The sequence below is a fragment of the Podarcis muralis genome, chromosome 5 (assembly GCF_964188315.1).
Source record: "Podarcis muralis chromosome 5, rPodMur119.hap1.1, whole genome shotgun sequence".
Lineage (NCBI taxonomy): Eukaryota > Metazoa > Chordata > Lepidosauria > Squamata > Lacertidae > Podarcis > Podarcis muralis.
This window is the reverse complement of record NC_135659.1, coordinates 83,774,227-83,790,102: the sequence shown is the minus strand read 5'-3', so window position 1 is coordinate 83,790,102 and position 15,876 is coordinate 83,774,227. Positions and strand designations below refer to the sequence as shown.

The window sequence follows — 15,876 nt, the reverse complement described above, 5'->3', positions numbered from 1 at the left end:
GGCGCAGCCTGTTAGTCTTTTGCTCACTGGCATGCAGTTGGAAGTTCAACCATCCACTCAAAAGCATCCGGGCATGCAGTTTAAGATAAGTGTGCTGCTGATCAATTGCCAAAGCTTAGGATGTTGCTTAAACCTTTAAAAAGTTGGTGTGGCTTATGAGGTCTTGACATTTTTTGGATAGCTCTGGGGAAATGAGCCTAGAAATTACCCTGATTTAGAGTGATGCTACACAGTATTAACCGTTTGTACCCAATCATCTATACTCTGGAGATACCCTTGTCAAAGTTGCAGGTCAAATCAGTGTGGCTTCTTTAATGATGTTTCCATGTATCTGGGCAGCACCGAGCTGCAGTGGCGGACTTTGGGCTCTCAAATCTCAGCGGTGCCCCATGCGACGCTAAAATTCAGTGACACCTCCCCCCCCCCCCCGCGCCTCTCACACACTGTTTTGTGACCTCTGTGGCATGGCACCCATTGCAAACGCAACAGTCGTGCTACCCAAAACCCGCATTTTGGGGGGCTAAGAGTTGCCATGGAGGGCAACTTGGAAACGTTCACTAACTAACTTTGCATGTTACTGGAGAGCATTACTGTTGCAAAGAGAACTGCAAAAAAAAAAATCTCAAAAGTGACACAATATGCAGAAGCTGGTTGTTTGGCTGTCAAGGCAAGGGCTATTTCAGCAGGCACCCTCAGTGCTGGAGCGCAGGCGATGACAGCTTCAGGCTGCAATCCTAAGCACACTTATTAGCAAATAAGACCCGTTGAATTCAGCAGGACTTTCCTCCAAGTAAACATCTTAAGTATTGTGCTAGGAAGCATTCCTGCTTTTTAACAGCTTCACTTTATTGGGCACGCAGTACAACGGCATTTGCATTTGTGCAGGAAAGAGGATGCTGCCATCCTTTTCGAATATTCGTTGTCCACAGCGCTGCTCCTGGTGCAGTCAGCTCTTTACGCAGTCACATAATGCACAAGCCATCTTCACCATTCATGTCAAAAGAGGGTGCACGGAGCTCTCCTCTCCATTGATGTGAGGGGGGGATCTCATTGGGGGCAGGAAGACCCATGTGTAAATGGGTGCAATTGAAAAATGGCTGAAATCAGAGTAGGGGGTGCGACTTCAGTTCTGGTCTTAGCTGCAAGAGCTTAAATGCTGATTGAAACTTGATGCCTCACATGCCAAAGGTCGTTAGTGGTGCTTCACGTGGCTTCAGTTGTGTTTAAATTACAGTTCATTTGTGCAGCACTTACCTTCCAACACCCTTCTGATGAAAATCGAGACGTGTATCTTTTTGTGCCTTGGTCTCGCGGCCGCCCACTGACTTGTGTCACCACTGCAAGCACCTGCTCTTCCTCCTCCATGCTGGCACTGGAGGGGGGAGAAACAGGACATTCCAGGATCACATCAGAAGCCGGTATGGGTTCTGTGTAATTCCAGGAATGCCCTGTGAAAATCGGGGCACAAATAGGCGCAAGAGAAATCCGAAGTGAGATCCGAAAGCCCGTCGCAGGAAGAAACCGGCCGAGCCCAGGGTGCTGGCTGCTTAAATGTGCGAGGGGTGGATCCAAGGGGTGGATCCACAATTGGCTCCACCCACCACACAGCCCAAGTCCCAGCCTACACCCCCATTTGCCAAAGCCCCCTCCGCCCATCAGGAAGGGCCCAGCCAGGTTGAATTCCTCCGTCGGGGCCCCAGTGAAGCCTCCTCCATCCCGGCTTATGCACCAAAAGCATATGGCTCAGGCACTTGTATAAAGGCCATCCACATGCAGGTAGTGGCACACTCTGTACTACACTTGCGTCCCCCAGTTTCAGCAATCCTTGTGCAGGACTACTGATGGCAGTCTCCATAGCTGGCAAGAACTTTGCAGAGCTCCCGCAGCCACCAAGTGAAATGCTGAATTCAGCACTGAATGCTGTGAATTGGGACTCAGGGCTCCTTCTCCCCGAGGCAGTAAACCTGTATCTGGCCTGTACCACTTCAGAGTATTGTTTGAGGCTTCCTCTGTCATGTGGCAGAATGTTCCTTGATGGGAAAAAAGAGATCACCCTGCAGGGAACTCCCATGTCAGGAAGGAGGCCAGACTAGAACCCTATACTCCCTGGCATCTCGTTTTCTGTGAATGTTTATTTTACTTCTTTTGGCAGGGGGTGGATGGGAGGAACATTCAGTTATATAAATTTCCATCTGAAAGAGGTACAGACCAGACACAGGTGAGGGCGAGGTATGCGTACCTTATGCGCTGACTTGCATTTTGTGGGCATAATCCAGAGGAAACTAGGTGTGGCAGCAAACCTGTGAAAGAAATGAGACCTGATTCTTCCATGAGATGTGTTCAGCACAGCTCTGAACTGGGATTTATCTATCCCTAGAAGCACTTGCCTCAGTACGCTTAAAAAGGGTTAACGTCATTTTGCTCTTTAATCCATCAGGGATTTTCCTTGCTCACATTTAAAATGTTAACACTATTCAGCCATTCTTCCCTGCACACACTACACTACACACACACACACACACACACACACTTCTTTCTTTTTCTTATTTGGCTGCCTTGGTGCTTTCTAACAGGAAAAATGTCACATTTCCAAACAGGTTGATTTCATTAAATAAAAGGAAATGTCTCTACAATGCAGAGCTCCCCCCCCCCTCCTTCTCCTATACCTAACTATGCGAACAAATGTGTTGATAAATAAACCAGCCCGCAGCTCAGTCTTGCTTGTTTACAGAAAGGAAATGAAGCTCCACTCCCTCATTAGTGCTGATGCCCACCTCTTTTTACCTAACTGCTATTTTTAGCGCTCAAGAGACTGAAAAATTTCCATTGAAGATCTGCTCTTCTCATTTCCTGGGTAGAGAAAACAGGAAGGCTTTTTTAATTTTTTAATTATTATTTTTTTAAGTGTCAGCCTTTGGGTCGTGTGAAACTAGATCAATTTCACCTCCCGCTGGCTGCTCCCTTACATTGCAACACTCCAGAAGGGCAGCTGATCTGGGAAGCAAGTGTGCTTTCAGGCTTCATTATTTACAGAAAACCAAGCAGCTCCCGAAAGTCCAAATATTAAAAAAACGTACTGCCTGATTCCATGCATGTGCATTGAACTGCACTCCAAAGGTTTGGAGCACATTCACAGCACAATTTTATGTTGCAGGATGTTTTTATTAGGAGCAAGCGTGTATAAGACTGCAACAATCTTAGACACGTATCTTATGTTCATAAGATAAAATCTCACAGTGTCTTGGACTTCACAGATCTTTTCACTGTAATTTTTGCAATCCTGTGGTTGTAGTTGAGGAATCTCTCTAACGTGATATCCTGTGGAATATCCCAGCCCCCTCTCACTGCCCCCCCAAAAGATTAAAACAAAACAAAACATGATAATCATTTATCTAACAATCTCAAAATTCAAAAGCCAACGTGTACTAAAATTGTAATAAAATCACTATAAATTGGAATGTTAGTCAAGAACATTGGACAATTGTTAATCAATATAATTCTGAGAGTTCATTAAGTTTTTCCGCCTGAAACCTGGCCAGTTGCATCATGCTGCACATTTCAGTAAAAGGTAAAGGAGCCCTGGATGGTTAAGTCCAGTCATAGGCGACTATGGGGTTGCGGCGCTTATTTCGCTTTCAGGCCGAGGGAGGCGCCGTTTGTCCACAGACAGCTTTGTGAGTCATGTGGCCAGCATGACTAAACTGTTAAAATGCCATTTACCTTCCCACTGCAGCGGTACCTATTTATCTACTTGCACTGGCGTGCTTTCAAACTGCTAGGTTGACAGAAGCTGGGACAGAGCAACGGGAGCTCATTCCATCACAGGGATTCGAACCGCCGACCTTCCGATCGGCAAGCCCAAGAGGCTCAGTGGTTTAGACAACAGCGCCACCCATGCTATGTTTAAGCTACGTTTAAGTACCTGAGCCCGAACTGCAGTCAGCCAATGTTGTATAGATGCCCAGAGGTAGTACTTCAGGATTGCCCAAAACAAAGGGAAATTGAAACCCTGGGTAATAGTGGAGCAGCAGAATTATTTTTTTTAAAAGGATCTGCATTATCTGAAAGATTGCCTCTTCAGACATACTTTCCCATGGTCGCTGAGATCCAGAGAGGATGCTGTCCTAGCCATGTTATCCATGCATGGAGTTTAAGGATTTAGGAGGAGTCACTCTTGAACCTGCCTTGGGACCTTTTTGAATCTAGCATCACTGTGCTCTTCAGATACTAGACATTCTTTGTTTAGGCTGGCTTTAAGTGGTCATTGATTTTGGGTTAACAAAGAGTCAGACACGACTAAACGACTAAACAACAACAACAAAAATATGTGATGCTAAACACATCTTTAAATACCGTGTTTGGGATGCCAACATTCTTTGAAAAGAATTAGCAACAGGTGTTCTGGATCAGGGCCACACACGGGGTGGGGATCAACCCTTCCCTTCTATCTTTTACCCCAAAAAATCCTTTCCCTAGAGCTGCCATTTTTAAAATCCTTTGTTTTTAGTTGGATATGTACTTGCTTTGATATTTTTTTGTTTGTTCTATCATTTTGACCTTGATGAGGGGTTATTCCTGCGAGCTTTATGGAGGCTGTGCTTAAGCACATGGAGGCATGGAGAATACATACTGGCTGACAAAACCAATAGGGGATTGGGTACATTTCCCATTCATTATGAGAAATCATCGTAATATGCCCACGAATGTGAATTGATCAGAGATGCTTTTGTACATTGCCTGGGCAATATGCATAATTCCCCACGTGAACTATACATAGTCGATCAATTACTGTTCACATTACCTGATAGTGGTTACTTGTGCATATTCACTAACATCACCTGGACACCAGCTAAACATTGCCCAGCTAAACGTGCAAAATCCCCTGTTTGTGTTCTCAGTTTGTGGAAATAAATGTTTTGGAACAGGAAGCCTGCTTTAATTCTCCTCTTTGAAATGAAACGGCTAGTGCCAGTTTTGACAGTGGAACTCTGTAAACACTGGTTGAGATGGATTTTTTAATATTGAAATTGTGGATAGTATTTTTATACCTTTGGCCATGGAGTCATGGGGTTGTGAAACTTTAGAAAAAGCACAGATTTCAATCATTGTCTCAGAATCCTGTTATCCAGAAAATATGTTAGTTCTCATCTTCTTCTTGCAAAAAGGTTTTTTAAAAAGTTCTTAAGGCTGCAAAGAGAGGCTCACCATTCTAGTGGAATTTCTCAAGCCAGAAAGGAGCCCGGCACAATTTTCAGTGAGGATGCACAGACTTTACTGCTGGGTAGAACTACATATACAGCTGTCAATTTTGCCTGTTCTTAGCTCAGAGTATAGGTTAGAAAACGGGGGGTAAAAATGAGAAGCTATAGCATTATGCTGCAAATATTTTTAGATGCATTATTACATTGCATTGCCATTTTGTATCCTTCCCTCCCTCCAAAGAGCTCAGAATAATGTATGGCAAGGGTCTGATGCCCATTGTAGGATTGGGGGCGGAGGTGATGCTAAAGAGGTATTCCAGTTAGGCAAAAGCAGCCAAGAAGAACACAGAGCAAGGCTAAATGAGAGTTTGGCCACACACACCACTTTTCCAGTTCATTAGTTTATTGTTCTAGCCAAAGGCCATGACAAATTTGTATTAAGCAATATTATTAATAAAGTAATCCAAAACATACATCCGTAATATAAAAATCTGCAAAGATTTAGCCATGTTTATCAGCATTAAAGCACAGATTCCCTTGTGCATCTCTTGACATCTCTAATTCGAGTATTATTTTGCCCTTTTAAAATCCAAATCGCCAACATCCATGATGTAAGAGAGAGAAGTTACGAGAGGCAGCAACTTACTCAAATCCAGCTTGATTTCAAATTAAACCTCCGAATCACCACAACAATTTATAGTGATTTTATCTAACTCATTTTTTGTGGGGTGGTTTTCTTTAAGCCAGTGCATAAAGGCCTACTCTCTGTGTTACAAAGCTTTTATTGCTGCTCAAAAGAAACCAAACCACTTCTGCCGGCGTGTACACACACATTTACATTTTATCTTCACAACAACCCTGAGATGGTAGATTAGGCTGAGAAATAGTGACTGTCCCGGTGAGGTTCACGACTCTGTGATGATTCGAATTCAGGTCTTTTAATCACTCATCCATGCTGGGTCTCTGCATTGCTTTTGATGGCAAATCACACTAGTGACTTCATTTACTGTTCCCTTTAATTGTAACACCTTTTCCCCCCCTTCCTCTTTTCCTTCACAGTTAACGAAATTATCAGGAAAGAGTTTTCTGGACTCCCTGCCAGGAGTCAAACATAGAAGAAGAGATTTGCGCGACAACTTTTACTGAATGCTTCCGTACCTGACCTCTTAGATTCTTCTCCTGCCCCGTCAGCCTCCTGCTTCCTTAACTGATCATCTCAAGGCACCGGTTCAACACCAGGAACAATGCACTGGCTTCAGACTGACAGCTTTGACTAAGCAGCTCGGCACCTCTCACTGTAAACATCAAAAAGAACACTCTTCCTTTTGTCCAAAGATCATGTCGTTCTCATGTAGCAATGCATGTGCTTGGCACAACCTATTAATATGACTACACACAGAGGAAAGAGAACTTCAGCAGCAACGAAAAGAGAACATCAATCTAGAAGCCTGTGTTGAAGCAAAGTAGAATTCTACGTGTGCTGGGAACAACAGATGAATTGCAAAGTCGCCCGCTCAGCAAAATACAGAGTGTGATGTTTCTAGAAAATTATCAGATTTGGGGAGGGAGGAAATTAATGGCCAGAACTAATTATGAGATAACGCATAGGCAGCGTGAGGCAGAAAAACATAAAGGAACAGATCTCTGCTTGCATCATGTATTTTTGTTCTTTTTTAAACCGAGGCATCACTCTGCACGGTATCATAGGAGCTTCGGTGTAATTCAGAAGGGCTGAATGGAAAAGGGGAAGAAAACCATGCAGTGTGGGCATAATGCTTTGTGATGCTGTAAAGCAGCTCTCTGGATTGTGGCTTTACCACATTGTTGCTCAGATCATGGGATGCACTGAAGCCACATTTTCACTGCTTTGGACTAGAAAAGAGATGAACTTAAGGCATAGTACAGCCAAAAATTCAGTTGTGGGTTTTTTTGTGTTTTTTGGTAAGGCCTGTAGATTTCACAGAAGAGATTTCAGCATCTGCTTAAAACTCATTTTTGAAATCGGTGGAACTTACAGTGGTTAACTTTGGCTTGGTGGTGCTTCCAGTTTCCTATTAATTTATCAGGTGCTGCATTTGACTATATGGATGGCCCTGCAAAATTGAAACAGGGGTTGTTGTTTTTAGGTTCCCTCTCAGCCCTACAAAGAGCAGAATGTTTTTAAAGTCATCTCAACTTAAACTGGAAAGTGCTATTATGTTTTGTTTCTCGGGCTTGTCAAGTTCATCAAATCTCAAGCTTTCTCATAAGAGTCATAAGAGCAGGCAACCCTAAAAGATTTTACGCTTTCAAGTTTTTATTTACAGAAAACATATGATACTGAATAATTGAGGCTGCCATCTTGGGAGTTACCTGGGAGTAAGTCCCATTGCATTCAATTGGGACTTACTTCTGAGTAGCTACATATAGTATTGTGCTGCCAATTATTGAAATCAAGTGCAGTTTCTTGGTGCTCATTGCGATAGTTCTCAAAACGCCCAGAAAACTCAGGGATCCTTCTTAACGATGTTGCAACAGAAGTGGTTTTCCCCTTAGTGAAGTATATTTAAATTTCCTAGCAAGAATGATTAACATGTTCTCAATGTGGAGATCTTGTTTTCTCTAACGGTTGTGTTGCAATGAGGAACAGCCTCTCTTCTTGGCCACCTTGCCGTATAGCAGAATTGGGGACTCAAGAGTCAGTCTACACATCTGGGTAAAGAACACGGCGCAGAGTTCCTAAAACTGCACCATTTCAGACTGAAGATGGAGAAGCAGGAAGTTGTTGCATGTTGGCATGTTTCTCCAGAATGTTTTCCTGCCTATGGAAAAGTATCATGTCAGAGTCAGAGAGCAGATTCTTCTACCTGACATGCTAGCTTGTCACAAGTGTGTGTGTGTGTGTGTGTGTGTGTGTGTGGTGGCTTCAAACATGTAGTTCCCTATCTTCAATCCCAGGAGCTCTGTACCCAGATGTGTAGACTGACTCAAGCAGTCTTTCAAATAGTATACTTGAAACAGTTAGTACTCTTACTGCTAAAGTACTGGCTCACAGTTTGTGTCCCCTGCCCTGGCCCCACAACACATGTTGGGCAGAAGGGAAACAAGTCCTAACGCCCTGTGTCAACTGGGCACTCCAAAATAATTAGTAGCCGCAGGAAGAGTTCCTACAGACCCAGAGCTATAACAAGTCCTTCCCATTGCACCAGCTCTTTATTAATGATGGTGAATTTGTAGCAGTATTTGCTCCCTGCTCTCCATTCTGTTGATCTGATTCCCTCTTGGGATGTCTGCACTACCAAGCAAAGAAAGTGGGACCAGTTCATCTGCCATGGGCGTCTTTAAAGTTTGTGCAATGTTGGCAAAGAGTGCTAGATTCCAGGAGTTGTGTTGTTCTGGCAGAGCTCCCTACCAGATGATCAAGTCAAAAGTTACCAAGGCCACACAAAGTTAGATGAGAGTTTTGCATTCCATCTTATTTCTTTTTTAAAAACGAGGGCACATAAACTCTTGTTGCATTTTTTCCCCTGCCTTTGGGGGACGTCACTGTTTCCATTAAGAAGCCATAATGACATTAAAGCTGATCTTGTTTAGCAAGGCACATTATAACACTGAAAGTAGCTAAGGGAAATTTTTCTAAACCAGGCTTCCTCAACCTCGGCCCTCCAGATGTTTTGAGACTACAATTCCCATCATCCCTGACCACTGGTCCTGCTAGCTAGGGATCATGGGAGTTGTGGGCCAAAAACATCTGGAGGGCTGAGGTTGAGGAAGCCTGTTATAAAGAGTCTGTTATTTTGAGGAAGAAGGGAGAAAAAGGGCCCCCAAAGTAAACTACTTCACTTATTTCAAAACCCCACACCAACAACTCAGTGGGACCCAAATGCCTGTCAACTGTTTACATCCACTAAGCATAATGACATGATTAAAATGGGTTGTCATCAGTGCTAGTCTTACTCAGAGTAAGCCCATTAAAATTAATGGGCAGGACTAACTTAGTCCCATTAATTTCAGCAGGTCTGTTCTGAGTAGTTACAAGCTATGCAACATATTGTGCCAGTAAAAGGAGAATCTCCAAGGTTGCAACCTGGCAGCCCCAACTGGAGGGCAGGGCAGATGTTTCTGGCACGTGAATTGGTTTTCATTTTCACCTGACTATCTTGAGCCAGTCCTCAATCACAATTCATATTCATTTCAACAGCAAATCCACAGAAGCCTGTCAGGATATCTGGATTTCAGATCATACCTTGGGGTCATTCTCATGCCAAGTAAAGTACCAGACAAAACATCCAATTGTTTTGTCCATTCTTTGGTTGCTGTTATTTGTCCTAAAAAGAAGTGCCTTTTAAAATATAATGCTTATCTTGGCTCAGTACAGACAAGCCAATATAGAATGCATTTAAAAAAAAAAAAAGTGGTGCAAATTGGGCAAGGCTTTAAACATCAAAACAGCAGTAAACGAAAACCAAACATGTGGCAGATTTATAGTGCTTTTGGACACTCTTATAAGCTAAGAGAACTATGTGGACTTGTGATGAGGCTTACGCAATAAAGGGACTAAAGTGCATTTTTTAAAATAGAAAGAATAGAAGTAAAGCGAAACAAAATGATTTCAGCACCATTCCCATCACATATTACATAGGTGAACAGGACTTCTGGTGTGTGGATCACAGGCTCTGACAACCTATTTGAATTAAAATTGCTCATTGAGAATGATGCCCTGAACTTGCATTTCTGTTCAAGAGCGGGGCAATGTGAGTTTGTGCAGGTGCTGAAGCTTATAGTATAGGCTATTTTGGAATGCTGTGCTGCATTCCTGTTTTTTCCCTTCCTCCCAACAAGACAGTAATGCATCATGTTATCAATCACATTGTGGTACCTCTGATCAATCCTGAGGTGCATCTGCTTTCTTGCTAAATCAGGGACATCCTGTATGGTAATATCCATACAGGGATCAATCTAGGGTAGGTGACAGATACAGAGCTTTAACACACGCTGAGGCAACCATCAGGTGTCATCATGAGCTTTAAAAAGCACAGACACGTGAATTATGCTCTCTTTTCTCCAATTTCCATGGGGATGAAGTCACAACAGATTATTTCAGAATGATCCATATGCTTCGTTCAGTGCTTCATTGCAAGTTGCAATGAAATAAATGGGAGGTGTACCGCTAAATCCTCTAATATCTTCCTTACCTGCTGGGTTACAGTTTCATATATCTGTAGTATGTAGACTACATTTTTTTTATGGCTATATGAAGGCAAGCTATCCTACTGCATCAGCTTTTGAACATTTTTGCAAGCACCTGCTTGCTAATAATAGAGCCTTAACCAGGTATATATGTATTTCCAAAGCAAGGGGTGCCTTTTCAAAGCAGCTGTATAGATCTCTCTTTCTAATCAAATAAGTGGATACATTAAGGTAGCATAAATAATTTTGAAAGCTTCCGTGTACTAAATTATTTCTTTTCCTTTTGCAATAGTTTTGCAGCATTATTGATTGCAATGTTGACACAAGCTTTGGGGGCAGTGGAGTGTGTGTATTTTCAAAGTAACATCAGGTTCACCTGGGGCAAGTGAATTGCCTTGTGTGAGTAATTTGTTCTCAGTTTCTCTGGAAGACAGCCATGGTTGCATATGAGGAAATTCTCTCTTTCCTCAGTTATCTGAATGTTTCACTACAGTGCCTTCCTGCTATTGTACCAAAAGTCCTCCCAAGGCATTGTCTGTAGGCTGACAACTGTAATGCATTTTCCATCAATGTTATACTGTGCTAAAGTATAATCAAAATATTGCGACTCAAAAGATCATCTCACTGTGTTTGGGTTGTGTTGGTGTGTTTTTTTAAACTCACTTTCCTATCACATCTTTGCCTGCAAATTACAGGATGAGCTCCTGTAAACTTTTGCACCAAATTAGACAATACAGAGAAAATGAAGCCATCCATCTTAACATCTAAACAGTCGGCGGGTATTTACGGAGACGGCAGATGTTAGGAAGGGCCTTTTGTCATTGTTGAATGCCTTTTGGAAGTAAAGATTGCCAGAGGAGAAATTGCAGAGGAAGATAATTTGTCATTAAATGCTCACAATTTGGTTACAAATTATCTCCCTCTTTTTTTGGGGGGGGGGGGGGCTTCTCTTCTATTTTTAATGTGTGAGATTGAACAAAATTTGAGATCACCTGAATTTTAGTGGCTTTGAGGTTAAAGTGTCCGTTGGATGTGATGACAGTGGTAGAAAGAATGTTGAATAGTTATGGTTTGCACTCAGGTAATACTGCCTGTGGGTACAACGTAGCCAAATCGAAGCACCTTTTCTCTCTCTTCTTTTTGCTAGATAGTAGATTCACGTAAGATGTACATCATATAGACAACACAAACCCACTGATTTCAGAGAGAGAGAGAGTTAAGTGCATGCTTAACCCATCAATCAAAATCATTGGGGCTTCATGCTTACTTGACTGTGTGTCTCATGTAAAGATGTGTCTTTTCCATCTTCTTGTTAAAATACAGCACGTTCTAAAATGTAGAATATTTTCAAAGATAGCACTAGGTTACTATATTAAAAACATGCTGCTTTTTGATGTTGTATCTCAAAGTTCTTGAAATTAGATAGCACAATTATTATTATTTTTTGAAAATATATATATTTTGTACTATACGATCCTTTTAAAGAAGAAGAAAAAAGTCTACTATGCTTCTTAACTGCCACAAATAATGCAACTCCTCCATGCTGGTATTTATAATTCTCCAGTTTGCATTCCTTCAGCTACAGCTTTAAATAAGTTCTCTTACTCAAAAGCAAGCACAGTTGGTATCGGTGAATGCAGTTGGTGTGAAGGAAGGGGTGGTCCGAAAAATTTGGAGGGCACCAGGTTGGGGGAGGCTGCCTCAGTGATTCTTTGGTGTGATGTGTAAGTCCGTGTATGTTTATGATCCTGTCATTTTGTATGGCTATTGACATTTTAAATACAACCTTGGGAACAATTTGTCCATTGAACGTTTCGGTTGAAAGTTTCCTCACATAAGTACTGCTGAATAAGAGATGCAAAGAACAGTTATCTGTTTCGTTGACAAATAAATAATGTCATAGCCAGTTTATAAGGTTTATTTATCCATTTCTACTTGCTTGTGCATAATGAATGTAACAATTAAACAACAGCATCTCTCGCGTTTCCAGGGCATTGCACGAAGTGTCAAATGAATGTGCTGTCGCTATTGTACAATCTCATATAGGCCAAAGAGGATCAGGTATATTGTTGATATGGCAAATATGTCCGGCAAGGCTCTTTTGTGTGTTCTGCAAGAGACTGAGAGTCTTGATAATCTTAGCTTTTATTTGTAAACATTAGTTTCTTGTCCTCATGCTTACAGAGATGAATGTCTATAAATCTAACAGCGAAAAGCTTAAATGATCAGAAAACAGGAAGAGAGCAACAGGATGCACAGATTCATTTGCTTTTAAAGTCTACATTTTCCAAGAGTTTCAGAGTATTAACTCAGGTTCTTAACATGTGAGGATAAAGACTGTCAGAAGAAATACATTGCAAAATAGTAAGCACAGTGGAGTGCAACCCGCACTTAAGTTCTCCTGTTTTCAATTGAATTTAGGTATTTCAATCTCTGGGTTGTGCACATTATATGCAACAACAGTACTTGGCACCTTTAATGTTCCAGAAAAACGATATGCCAATTGTTTTCTGCAGTTAACTAATGATATACTAATTATCAGCGGCCTTCCAGTTCTTTTCCTGAAGTAGTTGGCCATCCCTCATACAATGTTGCTATTAAATGTTGGGAAGGAGTTTGGGTCCAAGCTACATCAGACTGAAGTCTATGGATATGGAATTTAACTGATTTATTATTATTATTTGCACTAATTTGTGTGTGTTCATCTCAGCTTGTCCCAAAACTGATCCAGAAAACTTCAGTTAATTGCCCACCATCTCCTGCCATTTGGAAAGTCAGGTGTAACTGCATGGAGCACCAAGATATAAAGTGCATCAGTCTTGCTTTCGTTCAGTAGTAAAATACAACACAGTTAATCTTACTTGTATGTATAAGGGATGTTCTCGGAAGCCGAAATATTGAGACCGTCCTGTAATGGGGCACCAGCCTACTGACCATTATTGATTATGGAACCATCAGGTTGAGAGGCAACATGCCAGCTGCAGGGAGCAAGAATGGGAGAGAGCTTTTGCCTCTGTGTCCTGGTCCTTGGCTTCCCAGGAACATCTGGTTGGCCACTGTGGGAAACAGGATGTTAGACTAGATAGCCCTTTGGTGGGATCCGGCAGGGCTTTTCCGAAGCGACACCAAAGATTTCGATTTCCCACATCTGTAAACCAAATGAAAGAACTGTGCCGATCAGATTGCACATTTGGTTAAAAGACGGCTCTCTTCCATCTTTTTGCTGGTTGTCAACAATATTTGCACGCAAGAAACTGAAAAACTAAAATACATGTTTAAGCAAAAAGAAAAAAAACACCTGGTGAAAACACTCTTAAGGTGCAATTCAGCATGGGCAAGAAAGACCCTTTCGTTCTCATGGAAATCAATCATAACATGAATTTTGGGGTGTTTCCAGGTGCTCTAAAGAAAATATCCAGCCTATATTTGCAGCTAGCATTGTACATTATTTACTGCAAAACAAAAAGACGCCTAAAGGGAAAGCAGCTTTTAAATTGCTCAGATATATATATATATATATTTTAAACTAAAATTGCTTGTTCAAAATGTTTTAACTTTTTTAAAACAACAACAACTGAGGTTGTATCTTGATATATCCCCCATGTAATGTTTTAATCTCCAATTTAATTGTGATTTTGCTTTTTGTAAAATATTTTTATACAGCTTGTATTATTATAGTATAGCAATAAATCAAAGGGCAACAAGTACTGTATGTGTGGTGTTCTTATGCGTTCATACTTTTTGTGTAATCAGAGGGAAGACATGTAGGGCGTATATGAGAAGCCTCAACAAGAATGCTGCAGCCGGGTTTTCCAAGGATCGAATTGCTGCTTACATGACCATCAGCCTGATCCAATTAAAGTACTCTGGCTGGAACTGATGTCCAAGACATCTAGAGGACATCAGGTTGGCAAACGCAAGCCACACATGTCCTGTGAAGCAGGAGCCAATGGGACATGTTTAGGACCTTCCCTAAAGGTAAAGGTAAAGGGACCCCTGACCATTAGGTCCAGTTGTGACTGACTCTGGGGTTGCGGCACTCATCTCGCTTTATTGGCTGAGGGAGCCGGCGTATAGATTCCGGGTCATGTGGCCAGCATGACTAAGCTGCTTCTGGCGAACCAGAGCAGCTCACGGAAACGCCTTTTACCATCCCGCTGGAGTGGTACCTATTTATCTACTTGCACTTTGATGTGCTTTCGAACTGCTAGGTGGGCAGGAGCAGGGACCGAGCAATGGGAGCTCACCCTGTCACGGGGATTCGAACCGCCAACCTTCTGATCGGCAAGTCCTAGGCTCTATGGTTTAACCCACAGCACCACCTGCGTCCCTAGGACCTTCCCTAGTCAGCAGGTAATTTTGCAGAATGGCAGTAGGGTATGAGAGGTGGTAGACCTAAACGGCCAACCTCACCTCCTAAAGTGAACTGTTGGGCAACAAACACTACAATCTCTACTCTTTATTCTCTGCTTTCAGTTTGTGATGTTGGCCAGCTGGGGGATCTGAGAGACGTGGCAATATGAGTGTCTTTTAGCCAAACCAATAAAAGAGCCTTGTAACACTTGTTAGGCTAAGACGCTGATTATGACAAAAGCATTTATGGGCTAGAGTCCATTTAAAATGTTATCCTCAGTTGGGAGATAATGCATGATGCAAAAGAGGGGGAAGCACTGGGTTTAAAATAGCAAACAAATGCAAAAACACATCTGTGTCCGTATGGGCTGGAAATAAAAAGGAGAACCAGGGTAAAATCTTTCCCTGGCTGGAAATCATAGCTGCCAATCACATTTGGATATTAAAACATAGAAAGGATAGTCAACTCTTTGGACCACCGAGGAGTACAGTGGTACCTCGGGTTACAGACGCTTCAGGTTACAGACTCTGCTAACCCAGCAATAGTACTTCGGGTTAGGAACTTTGCTTCAGGATGAGAACAGAAATTGTGCGGCAGTGGCATGGCGGCAGCGGGAGGCCCCATTAGCTAAAGTGGTGCTTCAGGTTAAGAACAGTTTCAGGTTAAGAACAGACCTCCAGAACGAATTAAATTCTTAACCCAAGGTACCACTGTACTTGGTCCAGCCTTGAAGTCCCTTTGCAGTCAGTCATAAGGGATCCCAGGATCCGCTTCCGTTGTCTATCTGTTGATCCCCACATCACAGGAATATGATTTATATACTGTGGAGGATTTTGAGGCATTATAATTAGCTGTGGTTCCTGCATTGGAGGGGGTTGGACTAAATGACCCCCCAACCCCTTCCAACTCTGCCATTCCATGATGCTTATAACTGCCATACACAACCCTGGCAAACACTTTCCGTGTCTGCACTACAGTGACCGAAGAGCTGAGCTTTAAATGAATGACATTCCTTACCGATGCAAAAGGCTGCCCAGGAAGACTCCCTGAGTGAGTGCTTGAGGGCCCTGCTCCTTCCTGCCACTTACCATCTGGCCTGGGGCAGGGCCTGGGGCCTCATAAGGACTGCGTGCGGCTTGCGGCCTGCTGCCC

General features: G+C 42.4%; 1 protein-coding gene across 5 annotated transcripts in view; it reads left to right on the top strand.

Moving 5' to 3' along the window:
* The window catches only part of NFATC2 (nuclear factor of activated T cells 2), a 138,213-nt gene extending 124,136 nt beyond the window's left edge, over positions 1–14,077 (top strand). For all 5 annotated transcript variants that reach the window (XM_077929295.1, XM_028735215.2, XM_028735213.2 and 2 more), the window contains one exon: positions 6,261–14,077. In XM_077929295.1, the coding sequence (XP_077785421.1) occupies positions 6,261–6,316 (56 nt within the window). In that variant the 3' untranslated portion in view covers positions 6,317–14,077. The remainder of the gene's footprint in view (positions 1–6,260) is intronic.
* The last annotated feature ends 1,799 nt before the right edge of the window (positions 14,078–15,876 follow it).